This window comes from Buteo buteo, chromosome 5 (assembly GCF_964188355.1).
Source record: "Buteo buteo chromosome 5, bButBut1.hap1.1, whole genome shotgun sequence".
NCBI lineage: Eukaryota > Metazoa > Chordata > Aves > Accipitriformes > Accipitridae > Buteo > Buteo buteo.
This window is the reverse complement of record NC_134175.1, coordinates 29125887-29148005: the sequence shown is the minus strand read 5'-3', so window position 1 is coordinate 29148005 and position 22119 is coordinate 29125887. Positions and strand designations below refer to the sequence as shown.

Here is a 22119-nt window from a genome sequence, read left to right as displayed (position 1 = left end):
GCGGGGAAAGGCCCCCAGCTCCTTCGCAAGCGGGGTCGTAAATTTTGCCGTGCGTCTTGACAGGGGGGCTGCAGTGGGGCGGGAGCCGGCGCCGAGCGCGCCTTCCCCCCGCCGCCCGCACAAAGGCCGGCCGCCCGGCCCCGGCCCCGGCCCCGCTCCCCCGGCCACCCTGCCCGCTCCTGCCCGGCCCCCCTGCCCGCTCCTGCCCGGCCGGCTCTGCCCGCTCCTGCCCGGCCGGCTTCTGCCCGGCCCGCCGTCCGTCTCCCCCCGAGCTGCGGAGGAGCCCGGCGCAGCCGGCCCCCGAAGCGGGCACGCCGCCTTTCAAGTCCCCGAGCGGTAGCCCGGACGAGGGGGAGAATGGGGTTTGTGTCTTTACACAAAGCCACTCTCCGCAAACTCCGCCGAATATGGGCGACGAGGCTGAGATTTCGCTGTGAAATCCCAGGGTCAGCTGGAAATACTTTCTGCAAACAGGATATTCTTTATTATCCCTTGCTGGAGTAATTTCTAAAAAACCCTAGATTGTAGCTTTTTATTACTTCCGTTTCGGTGGCAGGACAGAGACAAAGTTTCCTATGTTATGAATTATACATTCAAACAATAACACATTAATTCAATTATTCAAAGATGACAAATGTTTATGTGCTTTGGTAGTGACTAAGGAACAGATTTGCTACTTCACGAGAACTCCTACATTTTTATCAATGAAGTTTTATATTATCCTGTTGGTCCGGGAAAGAAACCAAACTCCACCAAGACACGCAGTAAAATGGACCCGAACATAAATCGCAGCCCTTTCATAAGAGCGTTTATTCCCGCATATAGCCCGGGCTATTTTATCAGTTTGACAATTGCCGGAGTTGTTGTTATAAATCATCATAAGTAATTCCTGAAAGGGTGCGAGGCTGCTGGGGGGCGGGCGGAGACTGTAAATCTTTCTGTTTTATTGCTCTATGAACATATGCTCCGATTGAAGAAGTCTTAGATCCTTTACTGGAGACAAATTCGCGCAAAGCTGGAGTCCCACCAGCCAAAGGATTAACATTTCCTTAATACTTTTTCAGTCCCCTCTACGATGTCTTAATTCTGGTGGCGGTGGCGAAGGTGCTCCTTTCTTTCAGCCATCCTCCATTTTCACGTTAAATTTCGCTTTTTTTTTTTTTTTTTTTCCCCCTAGATTTTAAAAAGACACCCGAGGGCTGTGGGGCTTTTTCCAGGGGGTTCCGAACTGCCCTCCAAAAAAGCATTTTCTTCTGAATCCTTTTCGTGCTCTTTGCTCGACCGGTGCCCAGCTTTTCCCTCGCACTTTTGTGTAGGAAGCGAAAGACCTCTCCGTCATCCAAAATGTCTAAACAGCGGCCAGAATTATGTTCGGCTTTGTGTGTATGTACACAAGTATGCAGAACACGCTGTGCGTGTAGGGGTTGCTGTATGTACACACAGACACGCGAGCGCGGGGGGCTCTGCAAAACTACCCAGACGCCGAAATATATGGCTGACGGAAAAGGATGTAAAGAACCATTACCTCTTACTTGAGGCGAGATTTAAGTGCATCATTTCGAAGAAATATAGGATTATAAATCCGAAGCCGTACACAATAATTTACATTGAACTTATGTTTCCATCACTGGACTCCAATCTTTTTATAACTGGTTTGCAAAGTCAGGAAAAGCAATGTAATTTAGATAAATGTTACAATACACTTACGGTTAGTATTGTAAGGTAATACGTTACTGTCACATCCCCATGCTTTGGATGGTAATGAAATCATAGCAGATGTTAGATTAGGTGTGGTGTATTTATAGCTACAGATATGTTAGAAAAATCAAACAGAGGAGCTAGTATAATTTTTTTTTTTCCTGCCGAACTGGAATTGTTGGGGAGCTTTGTGGGCACCCATGACGGATATACATCGGGTTCGCTCTGTGTCTCTTCATACACACGGAAAGGGGAGGCAGGCTCAGGGCAGTCGCACACACGCACAAATGTCATGAGCTTTTTTTCTCCCAACGCTTCTTTAGCCTCCAGACAGGGGTAGTCCCCGCTGCCCCGCAGCTTCCCGGTCCGGAGACGGAGAAAACAAAAATCCGCGCACGCCGGCGAGCCCCGGCGCCTTTCCGCCAGAGCAGCGCTGCTGCGGAGCTGCCCCCCGGCGCGGGCTCCCGGCTGCAGCCGGCTCCGAATACCTCCTCCTCTTTCTCCGCCGGGAATTCCTGCGCCCTTGGGATCACCCCGCCCGCGGAATTCACCTTCCCCCGGCTCCGCCGGCCCGGCGGGGCGCGTAAGTGCGGGGGCCGCCGCCGGCCGCCGCGGCGCGGAGCTCCGCGGGAGGAGAGCGGGCTCGGCAGCGCGGCCGGGCGGGCCGGTGCGCGGAGCGCGGAGCGCGGGGGGCGGCCCGCCCCGCGGGTCCCGGCGCGGCGGCCCCGCTGCGCGGGGGCGCGGGCGGCCGCGGGGAGCGCGCCAGCCTCGGCCCCGGCGAGCTGCCTCTGCGATCACGTGGGCGAATATGCCTGTATTTTAAGGCAGTGCCTATATTTCTGATTATAAAGGGGTTTCTCCCGCTCGCCCCCCAAATTCATCAATGGCGGCGCGATTTAAAACCAAAACAAAACACGAGCCGGCCAGTTGCTGCCTGTGGTTCCGGGAGGCTGATGGCTAAAGGGTTGTGTGTTGATTTTTTTCTTTTTTTTTTTTCTTTTTTTTTTTTTTGAAAGCCCAACAAATTCCGATTTCCACTCGCTCTCTTTTATTGGTAGTTGAGCCTGAGCCTGTTTTCGTTCTATCGGGAATTCTGGTGTATGGAAATGTCTGTAAAACCGCAAGATCAGGTTTAGGGGAGTATTGTCTGCAGACAAAGGGTGAAGGATATATTCTAAGAACTGCAAGCACAGATCCTGAAAAGTGAGGAGCCCAGGTTTATGATAAATTGATACACAGGTAAGCAACTGCATGACAAAATGGGACCTTTAACCACAGGGGCTGCATTATCGCCTTTGCTCAGAGACTGTCTGGAATTTGTTTGCAATCTCTGCCCATAACGGCTGCAAATGCATGGAGTGGTCTCCACCTCCTTGAGCGTTTTAAGGTCTATCTTCTTCCTATTGTGCTCTTTAAACAAGAAGTGGACTCCTTCCCAAAGGCTAGGGGAAGACCTTTATCCCTACCCTTTTCCCAATTTGCGGTGGTTTCAGGAAGGAAATTACAAATAAGCAAAGAAACGAGGGAGAGAGAACTTTGCTAGATGCTCCCATTGCCAAAGTAAGATTGAGCATCACGTTAACGCGTTGCCGTGGATAGCCGGGCAGGGGGTAGCCGCGTTGATTTGTAAAGGGCGATTTAAAATAGGCTCATCGGTAATGTAGCCCCTACGCAGGGTCTCTTAAATATTCTTGCCAAGCGCCTTCCCGAACCTTTTCCCCTCACCGTGCATTCGTGTTCCTCAGTGGCTGTTGTTTTCCTCCCCCAGTTGTTTTAGTGTTGCTGTTACCGGTACGCTCATGCCTTCGAGTTGCACAGGCTGTTTGCAGCACGGCTTGATGTTTATCTACCGAGAAGTTTCTTGCCCTGCATTTGTGCGGTTTGATCAATAAGGCGCTGGGAAGGTGCCTGGGGGGGACCGCTGCCTCTCTGGGCGGACTGGGAGGGCTGGAAGCGGCCACACAGCCTCCCCGCACACGTTTGCAGCTCAGGTCCCTCTTGGGCTGTTGCAACCAGCCCGGTTCTCCCAGGAGCGCCCGTTTCCACCGACTTGCGGCCTGCCTGGAGCCCGGGTGAACTCTCGGTTACGTTTGCTGGAGCCCCCGCGTAAAGCCCGGCTTTGTGCTGGAGAGCCGGGGTGGGTGTAAGGCTGTGCCGGACCCTGCCCGCCCCGAGTCACCCAGGCGAGTCCCCCGCGGGGGCCGAGGTGCCCCGCGGGAAAGGAAGGGGACAGGAGGCCGAGGCTAAGGGGAGAAAGTTGGGCTGGTTATTTTTTCTTTCTGTTGCGTGTTGCTCTGCTCGATCAGAAGTTAAAGGCAGTGAACATTTTTCTTAGCTGTATGCCTCCAAGCTGCTGGCCTGCCAAGTTAGTCAGCTGAATCCAATTACTGCAAGCAGCATTTCATTTGGCTCGATGGAAGCACTCACTTATAACTTCACCTAAAATTTCAATAATACCTATATTGGGCCCACGCCTGAATAATTCTAAAGATTTCCCTGGGTTTAGCTCTGGCAACTTCCCCGAGGTCGGGTCTGCAGGAGCGGCGCTGGGAGCAGAGCACGACCCCAGCGCGGCCGGGCTCCCCTCTCCGCAGAACAAACTTTGGGGGCTAGTCCTGTGGCCGTGGCAATCTTGGTATCTGGCCAGGCTCTCACCAAGTAAAGCATGTCTAGAGCAAGAAGGCCGTTGCTTGTGAGGCTGAGGAGCTGCTTCAGAAAGGGATGAGAAGTCGATAATTAATTAGGCACAAAATGAAAACTTACCGTGTTAATCAACAGCGGCTAACAATGACTCGGTTTGCAATATTATGATCTCTCCACTCAGGGGCTAAGGTGCAGCCCAACTTACGCTGCCTTCGTACTCCCTGTAAAGTGCTATTTCTAATGAACTCTCTTCAAAAAAAAAATAAAGCACTTAAAGTTGACGTACACCCACGTGAATATATTATATAAGACGTTACCGGGACAGGCCCGGGCCGAGAACCTGAGCGAGCATCATGTGTAATCATGAAGCTCCACTTCCCCAACTCCAGTTTGGCAGCATAAATTAAGGTGATTTGGAGGAGGAATGTTGCATCCTACTGGGTTTGGGTAGGGAGAGAGAAGACTCGGTGGAAAGTTGTAAGGTCTGTTGTGTTGTGAGCTATTGGAGGCGCTTCCGTTGGTTGTTCATTAAGTGGTGAGTTATTGCTGTACGAGCCAAAGGTCATTTCAAAGGCTTATGGTGGCTAGATATCGTCTTTATAATGACCTGGGCTTCTTTGTGGGGGATTTTCTGGCACTCTTAAGTTCTTAAAGTCCTGAGTCGACACGTTACACAGCTAGACGCAAAATGCTCATTTCGAGCCACAAATATTTGCGGCGCATTGTCAAGGCTGGGGTTTCTTCACTCATCTTTCTGTCTTAACCGGGGGCCGGGGGGAGGAAAGGAGAGACCTGCGCTAGCTGCCTTTCCGCGGAGTGCTCCGCGGGCCGTGGATGCGTGGGTTGTGTCCGACGGGGGTGACGGCAGCTCCCCTCGAATGGCGCTCCCGTCCCCCCCGCCCCGTGCGCTGCCTCTCCTCTCCTCTCCCCTCCGCGCCCCGGGCCGGGCCGGGCCCTCGGAGAGGCAGGGGCGGCTCCGCGGCCGCCGCCGATGCGCGGGGCCCGGCGGAGCGGCTGCCGCAGGCCGCCCTGCCCGGGTCCGACCCGCAGCCCGGGTATTTTGCTCGTTCGTTTGCTCCCCGCCTCTCTCAAAGCGCTATTAATAAATGAAGAGAAACATCTGCCCTTTGTCTGGTAAAAGATCTGGCGCGGACGGAGCGACACGGTGAGGGGCTGCGGACGAGAGGTGCATTTATTAACACAGTCCTGAGGAAGAAAGTCCAAAACAAAGCCGTTTCCGCTGAGAGTTCTCCCTTCTGTTGCAGGTCCGTGCCCAGGGATTATCCAAAGGAACCTGAAGATCCTACCCACACAGTTAAAGTCAAAAATCAAGAAAAAACATAAGTGTGGTGAGTTCTCTGAATTTCCTTTCCCATCCACCTCTCGCTTCCCCCGGCGCGACAGGCCCTCCTTCACAGGGAGCGAAGCCCGGCCCTGCCGCCGGCCCGCCGAGCGGGGCGCGGGGAGCGCGGCTCGGCTCCCCCCGGCGCTCCCAGACGCTCGGGCCCTGCCGCCGCCCTCACCGCCGAGCCGGCAAGAGCCCGCGGAAAGTCCCGCTGACGGCTGCCCGTGGTCAGAGGGAGCCGAGCCGAGCCGAGCCGGGCTGGGGAGCGGCCAAGCCCTGGACCCAGCCGGGGGGCAGCGGGGGGCTCCCCGGGGCGGGGGTGGGCTCCGGTTTAAGAGGGACCCCACGTCGGCCCCCGCTCCATGCAGGAGCCAGCCCCCCAACCCCCGCCGCTCCGCTGTCCGCGGGGCCCCTCCGCCATCCCCGGTGCTGTCAGCCCCCCCTCAAAGGCGAGACACACACACCCCCCCGCCCCGGCTCAGGCGCAGCCCCAGCGGTGGGTGCCCGGCGGCCCGCCCGGGGCAGAGGGTCCCCATCGCCCGGCTCCCCCGCCGGCGGCCTGGCGCGGCGGCCGGCTCCGGCGGCGGCTCCAGCGCTTTCCTTATATACGGGGCTGCCCCGGGCCGGCGGCCGGGAAACGTGCCGAGCAGGGGATTCTTTTGCGGGGGTCCCTCCTACGCGCCGGCTGCTTTGCACTTCTGAAAGTGCCGGGGCTTGGGAAGAGTTTTCCTTTTCATTCCTGGCCGGAGCGTTTACTGCCACGGCGCTAGCAGTCATAAATTTTGTTACAAACCGCAATGACAGGTGCATTGATATGCGCCCTGAGAGCTCCGGCTGCTTTAATAACCGCTCCGCTGGCCGCTCTCACCGCCTCTTATTTATTCGGTATCATATTAGATATTGATCCTAAGCAGAATTAAGTGTAGTGGAAGTTTAGTAGAGAACTGCTTAATATGAGAGTGGCGGGAGGAAAGCGACTGGCAGAGCCGGGCCGGTGCCGGCGTGGGCCGGCCGCGCTCCGCGCACACGCGCGGGTGGACGCGTGGGCTCCCGGCTGCTCCCCAGATAGGGCCGTGAGAGGGTCAGTAACCTCGAAAAGCGCTGGAACGAGTGGCGGGACAAAAAGCCCCATTATGGTGTGCAGCGCCTAACAGTTCAGATGAGGTTAACCTTTCTGGAGAGGAGGAAGGGAAATCTGAAACACAGACATGGATACTTTGCGGTTTCCTACCCTCCGTGCCTCCAAGCCCACCTCCCACGGCTCGGTCTCGCCATTTGGATGTTACTTTTTTTTTTCTTTTTTTCTTTTTTTTTTTTTTCCCCTGGGGGCTGTTTCTGGCCAAACCACCAAGTGTTGAGCCCCTGCTTTGGTGTTACCTATAAAAACATCACCCCAGGCCTTGCACTCGTGGAAAATCAAACCCTGGAAAGCTCTCCCTCTCCCTCTTTCTCTGCCTCTCTCTCTTTTTAAGATCTAAAGATGAGCCACCAAACAGTTGAGCATTGTCCATGTGATTTATGGCCCATAGCCTCCTTTTTAGGTTCAAGCAGAGTTCACAAGCAGTTGGTATTTCAGAAAAGAAATAAGGCTTTTAACAGCTTAACAGCAATATTCTTTCTTAAGATTCTGCGTATTCTTTTGGGAACTATATTTTACAAGGCACATAAAAGCCTACGCTCAAGGCGGTGTTGTGCTAACAAAAGTCCTCAGTCCAGACCGCTCCCGAAAATGTAGATGATAGAAGTGGAAAAATGAGGGACAGAGTTATTTTGCACAAAAATACTTTCAAGACTCGTCAAGATTATCGCAGCGTATTAAAACTCATCTGAATCGTCACCGTCCATTTCCACTGGCATTTTTAAACTAAAATTTTCCAGGAGAGGAAAATAGCTCTTTTCTCATTTCCATCAGCTTCGCAGATCATCCCAAGCTTTTGTTCAGGGAAGAAAAGGACCCCGGCGGTTTGTGACAGGGGATAAACCGCCGAGAGCGGCCGGGGATGGCAGCTCGCTGAGGTTATTCTGAGTTATACAGACGTGCGTCCCGGTTTTTTAGAGAACAAATCAGCGGTACTTGGCGGTACCACTTGCTGCAGGAGAAAGAGCAGTACTCCGGTAGTATTGCTTAAGTATAGGCTGGAGAATGGTAATAATCGGACACTGTTAAAAAATTCCTGGCTACTCTTCTCTGGTATGTTAATAGGCTTAAACCCTGAAGAAATACAATGAACTCTTAAGACACGTTGAGTTACAGACTTACATTGTCAGGTGAAGTATGTGCTAACTTACAAAATTACTAAAAATGTCGGAGAAACCCCCTATCCGACAAGAAAAATAAGAACAGGGAATACTAACAAGCCGCAACAAAATCGCGGAACACTTTCTATCTTGCAACAAGCGCAGAGAAATTTCGGGAGCAAGAGGGGTAAAGGGAACAGCACCCTGCCCCACAGCGTCTGCCCTCAGGGCGCTCCGGGCCGCCCGTGCGTTTTCGGTCTGAGCAGCCTGATCGGGCGGCCGGGGGGGCGGGGAGCGGAGGGCCGTGAGTCGGCAGGCTGGAAAAGGAAGAGAACCCCCTAAAAATCATCTCCAGCGGCTCAGGTTCTTTCTACGGGGGACAAATAAAAGGGAGGAGAAACGTTGGGTGAGGGAATTTAATTCATCACAGAATTAAAATAGGGGAGCTGACCTGCGAGTTCCTTTATAGTGCAAAGTGAAGGGAGTGAATGGCGCCGGTTACACTTTAACTCCGGAGGAATCCGGGGGAAGAAGGAGGCCGGGTTTACAAAGGGGACGGGATTTTTCTGCCTCTGCCCGGCCGCAGCCCGGGCTCAATCCATCATGTCAGCCGTGCGCTGCCGTGCGCACGCGTGCCGGGCGGGCGGGCGGGGGGCGCCGGGGGGGCTCTGGGCCGAAGTGGGCCGGCGGGTCCCCGGGGACAGCGCCCGGCGCGGCCTCGCCTTGCTCACCGAGAGCCCCGGCCTGCAGCCGCGGGGGCCGACCCAGCGACACTCGCGCGGGAACGGTCCAAAGACAGAACAAAGCGAGAACACGGCCCCCAAAATGCCTCAGAAGGTGGCCGCTGGGAAGTCCCGCCAATGTGTCCCCGTTGCCCCCAGCACCATCGCTCTCGGGCGGCTCCTTCCCCGCTGTCCCCTGGTCCTTCCTTTGCGGGCCCTGCTCCCTCCCTGGTCTGCCCGGTTTGCCCTGGCTCCTGCCTGGTGACCCTGCTCCCTCCCTGCAGGCTCTTGCTCCCTCCTTGGCGACCCTGGTCCTTCCCTGGTGTCACCTTGTCCTTCTCTGGTGGCCCCTGCTCCTTCCTTGATGTCCCCTGTTCCGCCTCTGGTGTCCCCTGCTCCTTCTCTGGTGTCTCCTGCTCCTTCCTTGAGGTCCCCTGTTCCTTCTCTGGTGTCCCCTGCTCCTTCCTTGATGTCCCCTGCTCCTTCCTTGATGTCCCCTGCTCCTCCTCTGGTGTCCCCTGCTCCTTCCTTGGTATCCTCTGCTCCTTCTCTGGTGTCCCCTGCTCCTTCCTTGGTGTCCCCTGGTCCTTCTCCGGTGTCCCTGCTCCTTCCTTGATGTCTCCCAGTCTCTCCCCGCTGCCCCCCGCTCCCGCCCCGCCGCCCCCGGGCCCACCGGCCCAGCCGAGGCTGGGGGTGCCGGGGTGCGGGGCGGGCCGGGCCGGGCCCGGCCGCTCCCGGCCGGCGCCCCGCACTGAAGGTCTCTTTTGTGTCCCCGCTGTCCCCCTCCCCAGGTGGCTGCGAGTGGCCCGGGCCGACGACGTGAGGCGCGGGGCGGCGGTCAATGTTATTTGAGCGGGGGCCGCGGGCCTCGGCGATCGCAGAGCGGAGGATGCAGAAAGCCGCCTACTACGACAACGCGGGGCTCTTCGGGGGCTACACCTACAGCAAGGCCGACGCCTACCCCTACGGCGCGGCCCACCAGCCCTACGGCCAGGCCGGCCTGGACGGCGAGTACCCCGGCTCCGCCTGTTCCGTCCAGGGCTCGGCGCCCGGCCGCGCCCCGGCCCACAAGGGCAGCGAGCTGAGCGGCAGCTGCATGCGGACGGCCGGGGGCGGCCCCGGGGGCAGCCAGCCCCCGGGCATCGGCGAGCAGCAGCCCCCGGCGCTGCCGCCCTCCTCCCCGCCCAACCCGCCTCCCAGCGCGCCCCCGCCGAAAAAAGCCAAGGGGGGCCCCAACTCCTCGGGCTCGGCCACCGCCACCCTCAGCAAGCAGATATTCCCCTGGATGAAGGAGTCCCGGCAGAACTCCAAGCAGAAAAGCACCTGCCCCCCCTCAGGTAGCCCGACACCCCCGCCCCGGCCCGTAGCCCGCCCCGGGAGCCGGGCTGAGCGCCTCGGGCTGAACCCCTCGGGCTGAGCCCCCCCCGGCCCTGCGCCAGGTCCCCTTCTCCTCCAGCTGCCGTCGCCCCCGCCCCTCTCTCGGGGGTCCCGAGGGTCCCGCCGCAGGTGAGGCAGGCCGGGGGCGGCCGCCCCGCTCCCCCTGCCAGCCCGGCGGCGGCAGGCGCTGCCCCGAGGGGTCCCGGCAGCCCCCGGGCGGCCGCTGGGGGGAGGCAGCCGCGGGGTGGGGTGGGGGGTGCGGGCAGGGAGGGGGGGAAGGCCGCCCCCGGGCCCCCCTGCGCCCCCTCCCCGGGCGGCGGCAGAGCGAGGGGGGGCGGCGGGGCTCCGGGGGAGCCCGGGGGGGGGGCTTTCGGGGGGGACCAACGGCTCTCTGTGGCTCTTCTCCCCGCAGGAGAGAGCTGCGAGGACAAGAGCCCCCCCGGGCCGGCCTCCAAGCGGGTGCGCACAGCCTACACCAGCGCGCAGCTGGTGGAGCTGGAGAAGGAGTTTCACTTCAACCGCTACCTGTGCCGGCCGCGCCGGGTGGAGATGGCCAACCTGCTCAACCTGACCGAGCGGCAGATCAAGATCTGGTTCCAGAACCGCCGGATGAAGTACAAAAAGGACCAGAAAGCCAAAGGCATCATGCACTCCCCCGTCGGACAGTCCCCGGACCGCAGCCCCCCCCTGAGCGGCCCGAACCACGTCGGCTACTCCAGCCAGCTCCCCAGCGTCAACAGCCTCAGCTACGACGCGCCCTCGCCCACCTCCTTCGCCAAATCCCAGCAGAGCATGTACGGGCTGGCCGCCTACACGGCGCCGCTGAGCAGCTGCCTGCCGCAGCAGAAGCGCTACGCGGGCGCGGAGTACGACCCCCACCCCATGCAGAGCGGCGGCGGCGGCGGCTTCGCCAACCCCAGCCTGCAGGGCAGCCCCGTGTACGTGGGGGGCAACTTCGTGGACTCGATGCCGGCCTCGGGCCCCATGTTCAACCTGGGGCACCTGCAGCACCCCTCCTCCGCCAGCGTGGACTACAGCTGCGCCGCCCAGATCCCCGGCGGCCACCACCACGGACCTTGCGACCCCCACCCCACCTACACGGACCTCTCCTCCCACCACACCTCTCAGGGACGGATGCCGGAGGCGCCCAAGCTCACGCATCTGTAGCGGGGCGGCGGCCGGCGGGGCCCGCTCCCCTCTCCATTACCTCACTTTTCGGACGGGACAGTGTTACTTTAAAGCTCTCGAGTGCCAACAGTATTAGCGGCTGCGTCTCCCCTAGCAGCTCCCTTCTCCCTCCCGCAGCCCCGAGCAGGTCCGTGGGCAGGAGCCCTTCTCTGAGGGCCGTTGTAAGCGTGACAGTGCAATACACTGCGAGCCGGGGGACTGGTAAGCCGGTAGTGATGTGCTCGAAGGTAAGTCGTGGAGGTGCCGTGGTGTTCCGCGGCGCGTCACGCCGAGGGGTTTTAGACCAGTCGCCAGCGGTGGGAGCTCGCCCGCGCGCGGGCTCGCTTCAGAGAAGTTCATTTATGAATTCCGCCGTAACGTAAGGGTCGCATCGGACTAAACGATATGTATTTATTATTTTAAGCGAGACATTTTTGTATCACTGATTATTTATCCTCGTCTTAATGTATTTATGTGGGTATTTGTAGAGTTTCCTCACCAATACTTCGGGAGAGCGATTCAGGTCCGTGGTGACTTACATTTCACCTATTTAGTATATTCGGTCTGAGCTAGTTGAGAGAGTAGTCTTGAACAGTTGTAACAGTGGCTGGTGTTTGTAGTTTATGTAAGGATTAATTAAGACGGCAAGTCGTGAGTCGTTAATAGAGTAAAACAAACTGTGGCATCGCACAAAGAGCCGTTACACTTTAAAAAAAAAAAAATATCGAAAGTATTTTTAAAGTATTTATTTCTAACCGGCTGGCCCCACTCGAGCGCCTCGGTGGCTCGGCCGGCAGCTGGCTCGGCCCGGTGAAGCCACCTTTGGTTGGAAGCACAGCCGCTTTGAGGAGGCGATCTACAAAGTGGGGCGCTTGGCCATCTTGTTTTGGAACAAATCCTGCATACGAAAACCTCGGTGAGGTTAACATTTATTTATTGACTGGGTATCTATCGCACATATTATTATTTCGGTGGGCTATTTTATTTTCTTTCTTTTTTTTTTTTTAATTAGGCTCTGGCTATCTGAAATAGGAAAGAAATTAGAAGCTTAGAATGCAAAAAAATTAGAAACCCTCTGATAGTGCTAATTTCATTAGGGTCTCCATAGCAATCTGCGCAGCAGCTGCCGCCTCCTTTGTTATTTATACTGTTGTCCTTATACTAACCATAAATCAATTTTTTAGACATCTTTGGAAGCCCGAGCTTTTCCTCTTGTTTTTCATAAACATAAACTTTGAAAGAAAATTGACAATCAGATACACACAGCCGAAGGGGAGCCACCGAGGCGGGGTGCGGGCAGTGGCCGGGCGATGCTGCCGCGCTCCCCCGCTGCCTGGCGAGGACGGTCCCGTCCCCGGGGCACTGCCGCCTCTCTCTGCCACGAACGGGACAGCTAACACGGGGAAGAATATAAAAAAAAAAAAAAAAAAAAAAAAAAGAGGGAAAAAAAGAAAGGAGGAAAAAAGAAAAAAAAAAAAGGAATGATGCTCTGAACCCTCGTGTTTCCTCCTCTCTAGTTACCTGGCTGTGTTGAATCCCTTGCTGGATTTACAGAGATACTTCTTTTGTAAACTTTGTCATTAAAGTCTCTTCCTGACGGTACATCTCGCTCCGAGAAGACTATTCTTATCTCTTTCTAAAAGTGTCGAGTTAAAGATTAATCCGAACTTCTGTATTCCCCACCAAACTGTCTGACGCGCCACTTCCCAGTTTGACAAACACTGCAGCTCCTACTCCATCCTCTAATGACAGGACCTGGCATTCCTATTGTGAGAAATATTTTAACTCCTCCAATTCTGGTCAACACAGACAAGTTTTCTTTCTTTCTTTTCTTCTTCGTTTCTTTCTCCTCCCTGCTTTCTTCCTCGCCTTCTGGTATTTATGTTTGGCTGGACAGTAACGATTCGAAATATTACTTAGGGTTTTATTTTCCCCTCTGTGCAATTTTAACAATGTCGTGCTACGTTGAGAAGTGTATCTTTTGTTAAATTTCACTTTCACCCGAGCAAATTTGGATATATGTGTTGTAGATCTGTAAACAAAGCAGAACAGAATAAACTACTTTGTTCGGAGACATATTTTAACCATTTTGAGCCCTAAAATTGTTTTCTATGGAAGTTTTCACACAAATTGTTCCTTAGAAGCTGCAGCCAGGAGTAAACAAAACATACAAACAACGCAAAAAGTAAGGCTAAACACCACTCGTGAATTATGCTTCTGTAATATTCCATATATATATATCTGTTTGTATCTCCAGAACTTTCTGTGATCAATGTACCCACAACTGAAATCATCCATCTAGGTTTTTTTGTGTGTTCTTGAAAACATGACATATTTCGCATCACCTGCTTCTACCTGCGAAATGGCAAGGCACCACCATTTCCGCAGGGCCGTCCCTGGTGTAACCCAATGTGCTTTTCCCAAGCGTTTCCCACCTTCGTGCTCTGTAGGTTGTTCTTCAAACAGTGTCTCCTCTGACTTACACTATTAGTCCTTCATTAAATCTGTTAAGAAAGCAAAGGCCGTTTATAGATAGCCGTTCCCCAGCTCTGAGGCAGAAGGGGATTTCAGAGGAACCTTGACCACAAACACGGTGTTACTGAGGCACACTGCTCTGAATTATTTTCATATTGCAGAAAGATGGGGTTTGCAGTTTCCAGTGGGGGAGGCAGAGGAGCATGTGCAAGGGGGAATCTTCTTGTAAATAAATTCACTTTCTTCTCCGTGACTCTGGCAGAGGTGTCTCGTTTGTAATGCAATAGAAGTCCGTGATGATAACCTAATTATAGAAGTAATGTTACTTTAGCGAGATCGCTGGCATTTTTACAATGTTTGTACAAGCATCAGCAATCTAGAGGAGAGACACACTTTGGCACAAGCCAGACTTTTTCTTGGCTCATCATTTAAAACCCATAAATTATAAACAACTCCCTTTCACACTCAATAGGAACTCACCTCCTTTGCAACAGCATCTGATGTGCTGAACTCCGGTCACCTATTTAGAACACAAATCGTCAGCCAAGGCCAGGCCTGGGGCTGATCCCAGCCTTGCCTTTCTTTGCAAATAGGAGCCATAGCACCCCTTCCCCCCCTTCCCTGCTCCCTCCATCCATTCCAGACCCATAACAGGGTCACTGAGCCAGGGCCTCTCAATGCCGGCAGCACTGCAGCAGTGTTTGGGATAGGAAGCTGCCGACAGCACCGGCTGAGAGGTATCAGGGGTGCCCCGAGCTTCAGCGAGGCCGTGCAGGTTCTCTTGTTCAGATCAGTGGGTTTTGGGTCTCCATTTGCTGGTTTGGCCCTTACAGTAACATACCATTTCATGGGGCCACAGCAGTTTCCCTGCTGCAAAAGGGAGATGAGGCTTTGTGTTAGCTCTGTGCAGTCAGTGCAGGGCTGAGCTGCCCCGTTGCACCCTGTTTCTTTTGAGGGGGGCCCCATCCATGACCCACTGTCTAGGGCCTGGTGAGCAGCACCAGGGCAGGGGGACCTAGGCAGGCACAGCCCGGGGCTCCCAGGGAGGCCACTATCTTGCAGATGCCACTTGTGTGGGGCTGGGAAAACAAAGCCAAATGCCTCCTGCACCATTAGCAAGTGCTGCCTGCACAGAGCACTGCAGACTCCCAGCCCTGGTCCCTAGGCAGGCCGGGGAGGGTGTCTGGGCCACCCCACCTGGCTGCCACCATAGGACTATGCCTGGGTCACCTGGGGCTGCAGGCAACCTTGTGCACTAGCGAAGAGGAGGCAGCTGGCTTCACACCCAGGAGGCAAGGACGGGCAGGGGGGAGGCTGGCTAAGAGGGAGCCCACCAGCACCAACCAGAAGACCCTTGACTTTCCTGGGGACCAGCTGGGTCACTGGAACCCCATGGCAAGAAGTCTGAAGGCAGGATCCGCCACTGGGGTCTCTGCACGCCTCCAGCCCCATGGGAAGCCCTATGAAACAGCCTGCAGGGATGTCCAGGCACCGAAGGGACTACTTGGCTAGGGAAAAAAGGGTGTAAAGGGGATGGGGCTGCTGAGCTACCACTGGGAGGGTGCCTTGCTGAAAGCTGTCAGCTGGGGAGGGAGGGAAGGAGCTGCAGGTTGCAACGCTGTCCTTCTATGTGCCAGTCTGCCGCGTGTGCCCAGCGGCCGCACACAATGGCAGCCCGGCGAAGCTGCAGCGTGCTGCATGGCGGAGAGGCCCAGGCGTCCGGCACCACCGCCGCAGACCTGCCTGGGAACAAAAGCTGGAGCCAGACGGGCAGCACAAAGGGGCTGGTGCTGCCGGGGCAATTAGGGCCACGGTGGTTGGCTGGGCACCACGTGATGTTGTATATTGATGAACCGGCTACCTCTGCTTTTAAAAGGCGTGAGATGGGCTGGACCAGAGCTCTGTTGGCCGCAGCCACTTTCCAGGGACTGAGCGGCAGGTTAATCCCTGAACGGGCAACGGCTCTCCATTCCCATGTGAGCAGCGGCAGTGGGTACGCCGTGGTCTTTGCTGGGAGTGGGGCTGGTGGGGGAGGGAGGGGACTGGCTCTATTAGTGGTCATCAATCACATGATGAGCACTTTTCGCTCGACAGCGGTTCCTCCTACTTCTGGTTGGGCCTGAGCCAGCTGGGACTCTACCAGAAACCCCAGCCAGCAGAGGCAGAGACCAGTCCCGGAGCCCGAGAGCCATGGAGTAATGTGGCAGGATGAGACCAAACCCCTTCGGTCACAAAAGCTGAGATGCAAAAGGGGACACAGCAAGGTGTCTGTGCCTGCACATCCTCAGGCCTCTGCAGATACTGCTTGGGAGAAAAGGTGGGCCTTTGGCTCTACCTTCAGAGCCCAGGGTCCCGGAGCTCCCTGAACTGCTCTGGGATGAACACCAGAAAGGGTCAGCTGCAATGACCATAAGCACAAAGCTGAACAAAATTAGCATGGGATCTGTACTAGGCAGGATGGAGGTCTTTCAAGTAAAAAAATACTCCTGAATGTACAATTTGGACACTTGGCTTCATTTTTTCTTTATTTGCTGATGTGCAGTTTTTCTTGCAACAGCAGAAGTTTTGGGAGAGGGTAGACAACTCCATGCTGAGTGAGGTGTGCAGTCTCAATCTTTCCTCCAAGGAACCTAGGCCACCTTTTAGGACCTTTGGGAGCAAAAAGGGCTAGGCAAGGCAGAAATCTTGGCTTCAAACCCTTTGACATCCCTGTTTTGCACACAGCAGTATGGCTTACCTTGATACCTTTGGGTTATCAATACGTATAATTTTTCCTTCCTACCAAATTCACAGCCACGGGTCAGGAAACAGGGCATTACATGGCACAGGGACCTGTGTGGAATCACTGTTCTGGGGAAATCCTTACAGAAGGAGGGAGAGACTTTCCTCTTCTCTGTATTCGTGTAGAGGATCTTTGTGGTTAATCCCATGTGCTGGGAGAGCAGAGGTCCCTGTCCCAGGCCTGGTGAAACTGCCCCAGGGGTCAGCCAGGAAAGGGGAGCTTGTGGCAGGGAAATATCAACAACAGAGGGGAACAACACCTTCTTCAAGAAGAGCACAAAGTACCCTGCCTGCCTGGAAGGGCTGTGCTTGTGCTGGAGCTGAGCCTGGCTCCCCCAGAGTGGCAGAACAATTCCCCTTCTTTGCCCTGGTGTCTGTACATCCCTGGTTTTATTCACACTTTACAAAATAAATTTCCCAGGGCTTCTCCTCCTTCTTCTCTGATAGCCCTCCTCTCAGGGGCCTCTGATGGTTTGCCTGTGTTAACAGGGCCACTGCTTAAATCCCCAGTGTTTGCTTACCTCTCTTTGGGATGCCCACCCACACCCTGGCTGTCTCCACACCATGGATGTACATCTCCATGTACCACTGAGAACCAGCTCTCCCTGGCTGGCAGTGTCATGGCAGCAGAGGGGCAAGGACAAGGTCATGCTTGAACCAGACCTTCCACATCATTTTCCTGGGAGCTAGGGAGGGATCTGTTGAATCTCCTGTGTGTTAGTTATTGTGACAAGCACAGAGGGTGGAGGCTTGCTCCAGAGAGGAAAGGCAACATGCCCCAACCTCAAAGCAGTCCCTGTGGCTCAGGGCTGCCATTGCCTTCAACATGCGTGCTGCTCAAGCAGCCTCCTCAGGGCACTGCTGGTAAGTGTCTGCACCCAACATGGCTTAGGGCTTTTTGGCTGGGCTTGTTCCTACATCATGTCTTAATTTCACAGTGGCTGTCTCAGGCTTTGCAGTGGTCCACATGTTTCCAGAAGCGTGGTGGCACAGGGCTTGGTTTAGTCCATTGTTCTCACGGATGTTTCTGCTCCAGCATCTCCCCTGGCTTGTGGCATCACTGCACTTCTTGCACAGATGTGCCTAAACATCCCAGCCATTCTCAAATTGCCTTTGACAGCATCATGTTCCTCCCACTCTTCTTTTTAACCCGCTTTTCTTCTTCCTCCTTTGACTTCCAGGGACCCTTTCCCAATAGACCTCTTGCAAAAAAACCAGCTGCAGTCACTCAACTTCCTATCACTGCGACTTAGCAATTTAAGTCTGAACACTGTGAAATTCAGGAGCATAGAAAATTGCATCCCCCTCAAAAGCCAGAGCAGCAACAAGAGACGCTTTGCCTGCATTTAGCCACTGATTTCTGCTTTCCTCATCCTTGAACAGTCCTGCAAAAACAAACAGGTAATGGACGAGAAACTCGGTAACAGAATCCAGCTGGGTGTATGGAGAGATCATATGTTAGCGTGAGCACGGACAGCTCTTCTAGCATGTAAAACACAGCTTTAGGTGTAATTAAACCAGTTGCGTTCTGCAAACAGAAGACTCAAGTAAAGCAGCAGCCCTCCTCTGGAGCTAGTGCTGTTTGCTTCACTGTGGGGAGGAGTTTTTACAGCAGGGGAGACTGAAGAGCACAGATGCTCTCCTGCATGGACAGCCTTTCTCTACTAAAGAGAAAGCCTGGTGTTCCTGGGCTTCTGTTTTGTCAGAAGAAGACATTTTCCAAACCACTCTGATTGCCATGGTGTGCTGACCAAGTTAGTATATTCCAGAATTTAACCCCTCCCCAAAACGTAGGTTTCCTGACAAGGTATATTTGATTTAAACTGTTATTTTAATCTATACCTGCATCCTCTGCAGATGGAAACGTAGGTGATACCCCATTATTAGCGCAGTAGGGTAGCACAGCCCCGAACAGTGAACAAGTCTGCGTCTGGAGACCACCTAACTTCAGGACTCTGGGCTTACAGTGACTGCTCTGTCTGTAGACTCTGAGTCCCAAGCACATTAAAGCAGTAATCTGTATAGCCAGCCTTTGCTCTGTAACAGTTGCTTTATAGCAGATGGGCTGGATGAGCTGGGGAAAAACTGGGGCTGATAGAAGGCCACGTCGCTGGTCAGAGGCCATACGTAGGGAAGTGCTGCCGTGTCCTTGCAGGCTTGTGTCTGCCTGTCCCAGGGATGTGTCCTCTTGGGGCCTCTGCAGGAAAGAAAATCAGGCCTGCTCTGAACCATCAGCTGGGCATAACAGTGTGGCAGCTGGAGCTGCCCAGCACAAGTCTCCATGGGAAAAAGTTGAGGCTGAGTCAGTGAAATGGTCTGGTTGTGTCTCCCCACAGTGTCCCTTCCCTGCCACCAGCCCAGCCCTCTGAAATCCGCAAAAGACCCAGTGGAATTTTTCCTTCTCTGGGGATCCTGGTTGCCCTTGCATGGCTTGCACCATGTCCAGTCCTTGCAAAATTTGTGGCCTCTTCCTGACCACAGGGAGCAGCAGTTTGGCCAAGAGCTTGTAGAGCTCTTTGGGCTGTTGAGTCGAAGGCACTGTATGATGGATGAAGGCCTTTCAATTGCATGCTTTTATTTAGAAATAAAATAATTTTTGATAAGGTACCACCCTTGCATTTCCCAGCTGAGTCCACATCTACCTCCTAAGACTTAGAAGGCTACATGTCTAATTCAAAGCAGCATGACATAGCCCTTCTTTGTGTTCCTTGTCTGTCCAGTACCAAGGCACCAAAGTCCAAGTGTGCTCTGCCCAGCGTGTGCTTTTGCTGTTCTGAACTGCGTTGACACATGGTTATCAGCCGACGAGTTGGGTGAAACCCATCATTATCGAAATCAAGCAAATGTGTAGCTCGGAATGGTGAAGCATCACTTTTGGAGACATTAGGGAAAGACGATCACTTTTGGAGTCCAGGCTTCACATCCTCCACGCTTGTTTCTGTTCACTGCCATTCCAGGGGAATGAAGACCAAGAGAGAGAGTTGGAGGGTTTGGCTGGGCAGTGCAACTTGCTGCGCTCTCTGCCAGCTGCAAACGCTCAGTAAACAATGCCGAATCGCCAAGGGAAAAATGAAAGCCCATTAACGGGGTGAGCCCGGGGATTGACTTTTGAGAGGCTGCAGAGCACTTATCTGATGGAGCGAGACCATTAAGCGCCGCGAGGTGCAGCAACCCCCCTCCGCGGGACAGGCGGAGAGCCTGGGGGTGCCTGCCCAGCCCGCCGCGCCCCCGCCTGCTCCCCCGGGCTGCGTGGGCTCCCGTGGGAGCCTCCGGGGGCCTGGCCGGCAGCAGGGCAAGGGGAGGGGGCAGAGCTGCCCGGGGACGGCAGCTCGGGCAGCAGGAAAGCGCCGGCTCACCCACCCTCCAAACTCCCGGCAAGCGGCCCCGAGGTGCGCGGCGGCTCCGGCGAGTCCGGAGCGAGCGGCCTGCCCCGGGGAGGGGGCCCGGGAGGGCTCGGGGGGACTGCCCACCCGCAGCCCCGCGCCGGCCCCGGGCGGCCGGGCGTGGGAAGGGGAGCCGGCGGCGCCCGGGACCCCCGGTGCGGGCTCCCCCCGCCGGGCTCCCATTGGCCGCGGGGCGGGACGTGCCGCCCCGCTCCCGGCCCTATATTAGGGCAATATTGCCCCGGCGGGGCGCGGCGCTGCCCCGCGGGCCATGGACCTGGGGTACTTTCCCCTCGCCTTCCCGTCGGGGCTGTGCCGCGGGGCCCCGCAGCCCCCCTACCCCCGGCGGGGGGACGGCGCCTTCCTGCCGCTGGGCACCGGGGCCAGCGCCGCGCCTCCCCCGCCGCCTGCCTGCGCGGGGGCGGCGGGGTACGCGGCCGCCCCCCCCGCGGCGCCGGGCCCCGGCTACCGGTCGTCCGGCGGAGCCGGGCCGCCGGGCTACGCCACGTCCATTTTCCCCGGGAGCGGCCGCCCGCCGCCGCCGCCGGAGCCCGGCCGCCCCTGCCCCGGCGCGGGCGGCGGGGGGCTGCGGCGCCTCTCGCCGTGCCCCGGGGCCGCCCCCGGGCCCGGCTCCCCGGCCCCGGCGGCGGCCCCGGCGGCGCCCCGCACCTTCGAGTGGATGCGAGCGAAGCGGAGCCCGCCCGGGAGAAGTGAGTGGGGCGGCAGGGCGCGGGCGGGGGCTGCTCCCATCCCGGCTCCCCTCTGCCCCGGCCCCGGCCCCGGCCCCGGTCCCTTCCCCTGCCCCCGCTGAAGCGCGGTGTTTTTTCGGCGTTGCAGGCGGCGCGGCGCCGTGCGGGGGGCAGCCTCCCGCCTGCCCCGCACGCACCAGCTTCAGCACCCGGCAGCTCACGGAGCTGGAGAAGGAGTTTCATTTCAGCCGGTACCTGTCGCGGGCCCGCCGCCTGGAGGTGGCCCGCTCCCTGCGCCTCCGCGACGCCCAGGTGAAGGTCTGGTTCCAGAACCGCCGCATGAAGCAGAAGAAGCGGGAGCGGGAGGCGCTGGCCGCCCCCGCCGCCGCGCCCACGGGTGCCCCGGGCGGCCCCGCGTGAGGCCCCGCCGCCCCCCACGGAGGGGTCTGCCGGGGACGTCGGGGCTCGGCTGGAAGCTGCGGCCGGCGGGGCACCCCGGGTGTCCTTGCACGGGGGGCCGCGGCGATGTAGCTCCGCTGATTTTTCTATTGCAACTTACTTCCAGTTTTATTTATGAGGATTCAGGGAAGGGTGCCGGCCCGAAACGCTGCTGGCTGCTCAGTGCCGGGCCGGGCCGAGGCAGCCGGCTGGCGCAGCTGGGAGCTAACGGGGACTGCCGTTCTCCCCGGGCAGAGCAGAGAGCGGCTCCGCCAGCTCCCCGGGGTCCGCGGGGCGGTGGGTGTGCGGCGGGGCTGCCTCAAGCTCCCGACCCCTTCTTCGTTTTGCATTTAAAAAGAGAGATCCGCAGGCTCAGGCAACGTTCATGCAGAAGAGGGGCAGAAACCCCGAGAAGGCAGAGCGGAGGAGAGCAGGGAAAGCTTCCTCTCGCGGGAAGGGGCAGGGATGGTCACCGCTACCAGTATGAGTCCAAGATCCTCTTTTGAAAAAAAGTGCCCTTGTCTTCTGCCCTACCCTTCGCAAAATTGCTGCAAAAAAGAGAGGCTGTTTATGCTTGTGTTTATTCCTCATTCGTTCCCATTCCTTTTCCTGATGCCGCTGATTTAGTCCAAAATCTGTTTAGTAACTGTGAGGGAAGGTTTTAAAAGAAATAAAATCTTAGGAGGAGCACCTCTTCCTATTCCAGCTGCAGAGGTGCTGAGATTTTTCTTGCAGAGGCTCTGGGCTGCCTGAGACCGGCCATCAGCCGCTCCGCTGGCTCCCAGCACCTCTCGCATATGCCTGGGCAAGGACAAGATAATATAAAGCCTCTTACAGCATCTAGGACCAGACTTTCGGATCGTCCAGCTCTCCCAGGCTTGACTGTATCTCATGGTTAAAGAAATGCACCATATTAAATCACTTTACAACAATCTTACCACATGCAAAACCTCAAGAGCTGTTAAAGTGCAGAAAGATGCTTGGGTTTGACCACAGACCTCTGCCAGCAAAAGACCAAGGGGATTCCATGTTCAAAAAGAGTGACAACGACTGATTACCCCGTACAAGTGCAAAATTCACCGGTGATCCTCACTTCTCCCGATTTCATCTTTCCCAGAGATAAAATAACAGTATCAAAGTGGACAAAGGAGCCGAGTTTAGAC

At 56.4% G+C, this 22119-nt stretch overlaps 2 protein-coding genes across 8 annotated transcripts in view; both read left to right on the top strand.

Moving 5' to 3' along the window:
* HOXD3 (homeobox D3) overlaps positions 1 to 13912 on the top strand; it is a 32574-nt gene extending 18662 nt beyond the window's left edge. For 5 of the 7 annotated variants that reach the window (XM_075028387.1, XM_075028384.1, XM_075028386.1 and 2 more), the window contains 3 exons: positions 5607 to 5690; positions 9438 to 9983; positions 10436 to 13912. In XM_075028387.1, coding sequence (XP_074884488.1) covers positions 9488 to 9983; positions 10436 to 11190 — 1251 coding nt within the window. In that variant the 5' untranslated portion in view covers positions 5607 to 5690; positions 9438 to 9487 and the 3' untranslated portion in view covers positions 11191 to 13912. Of the gene's footprint in view, positions 1 to 4670; positions 4877 to 5606; positions 5691 to 9437; positions 9984 to 10435 lie in introns of those variants that run through there. The other 2 variants (XM_075028382.1, XM_075028385.1) reach the window with 2 other exon arrangements.
* A 6188-nt stretch (positions 13913 to 20100) lies between these two features.
* HOXD1 (homeobox D1) lies at positions 20101 to 20938 on the top strand. Its single transcript, XM_075029297.1, has 2 exons — positions 20101 to 20539; positions 20667 to 20938. The coding sequence occupies exons 1-2, from the start codon at positions 20101 to 20103 to the stop codon at positions 20936 to 20938; spliced, it is 711 nt and encodes a 236-aa protein (XP_074885398.1).
* Positions 20939 to 22119: the final 1181 nt, after the last annotated feature.

What these genes read in the sequence shown, in the direction of transcription:
- HOXD1 (XM_075029297.1), top strand. Translation starts at nt 20,101, where the DNA reads ATGGACCTGGGGTACTTTCCCCTCGCCTTCCCGTCGGGGCTGTGCCGC. An exon ending in GCGGAGCCCGCCCGGGAGAA is followed by an intron (nt 20,540 to 20,666) that starts GTGAGTGGGGCG and finishes TCGGCGTTGCAG; the next exon opens with GCGGCGCGGCGCCGTGCGGG.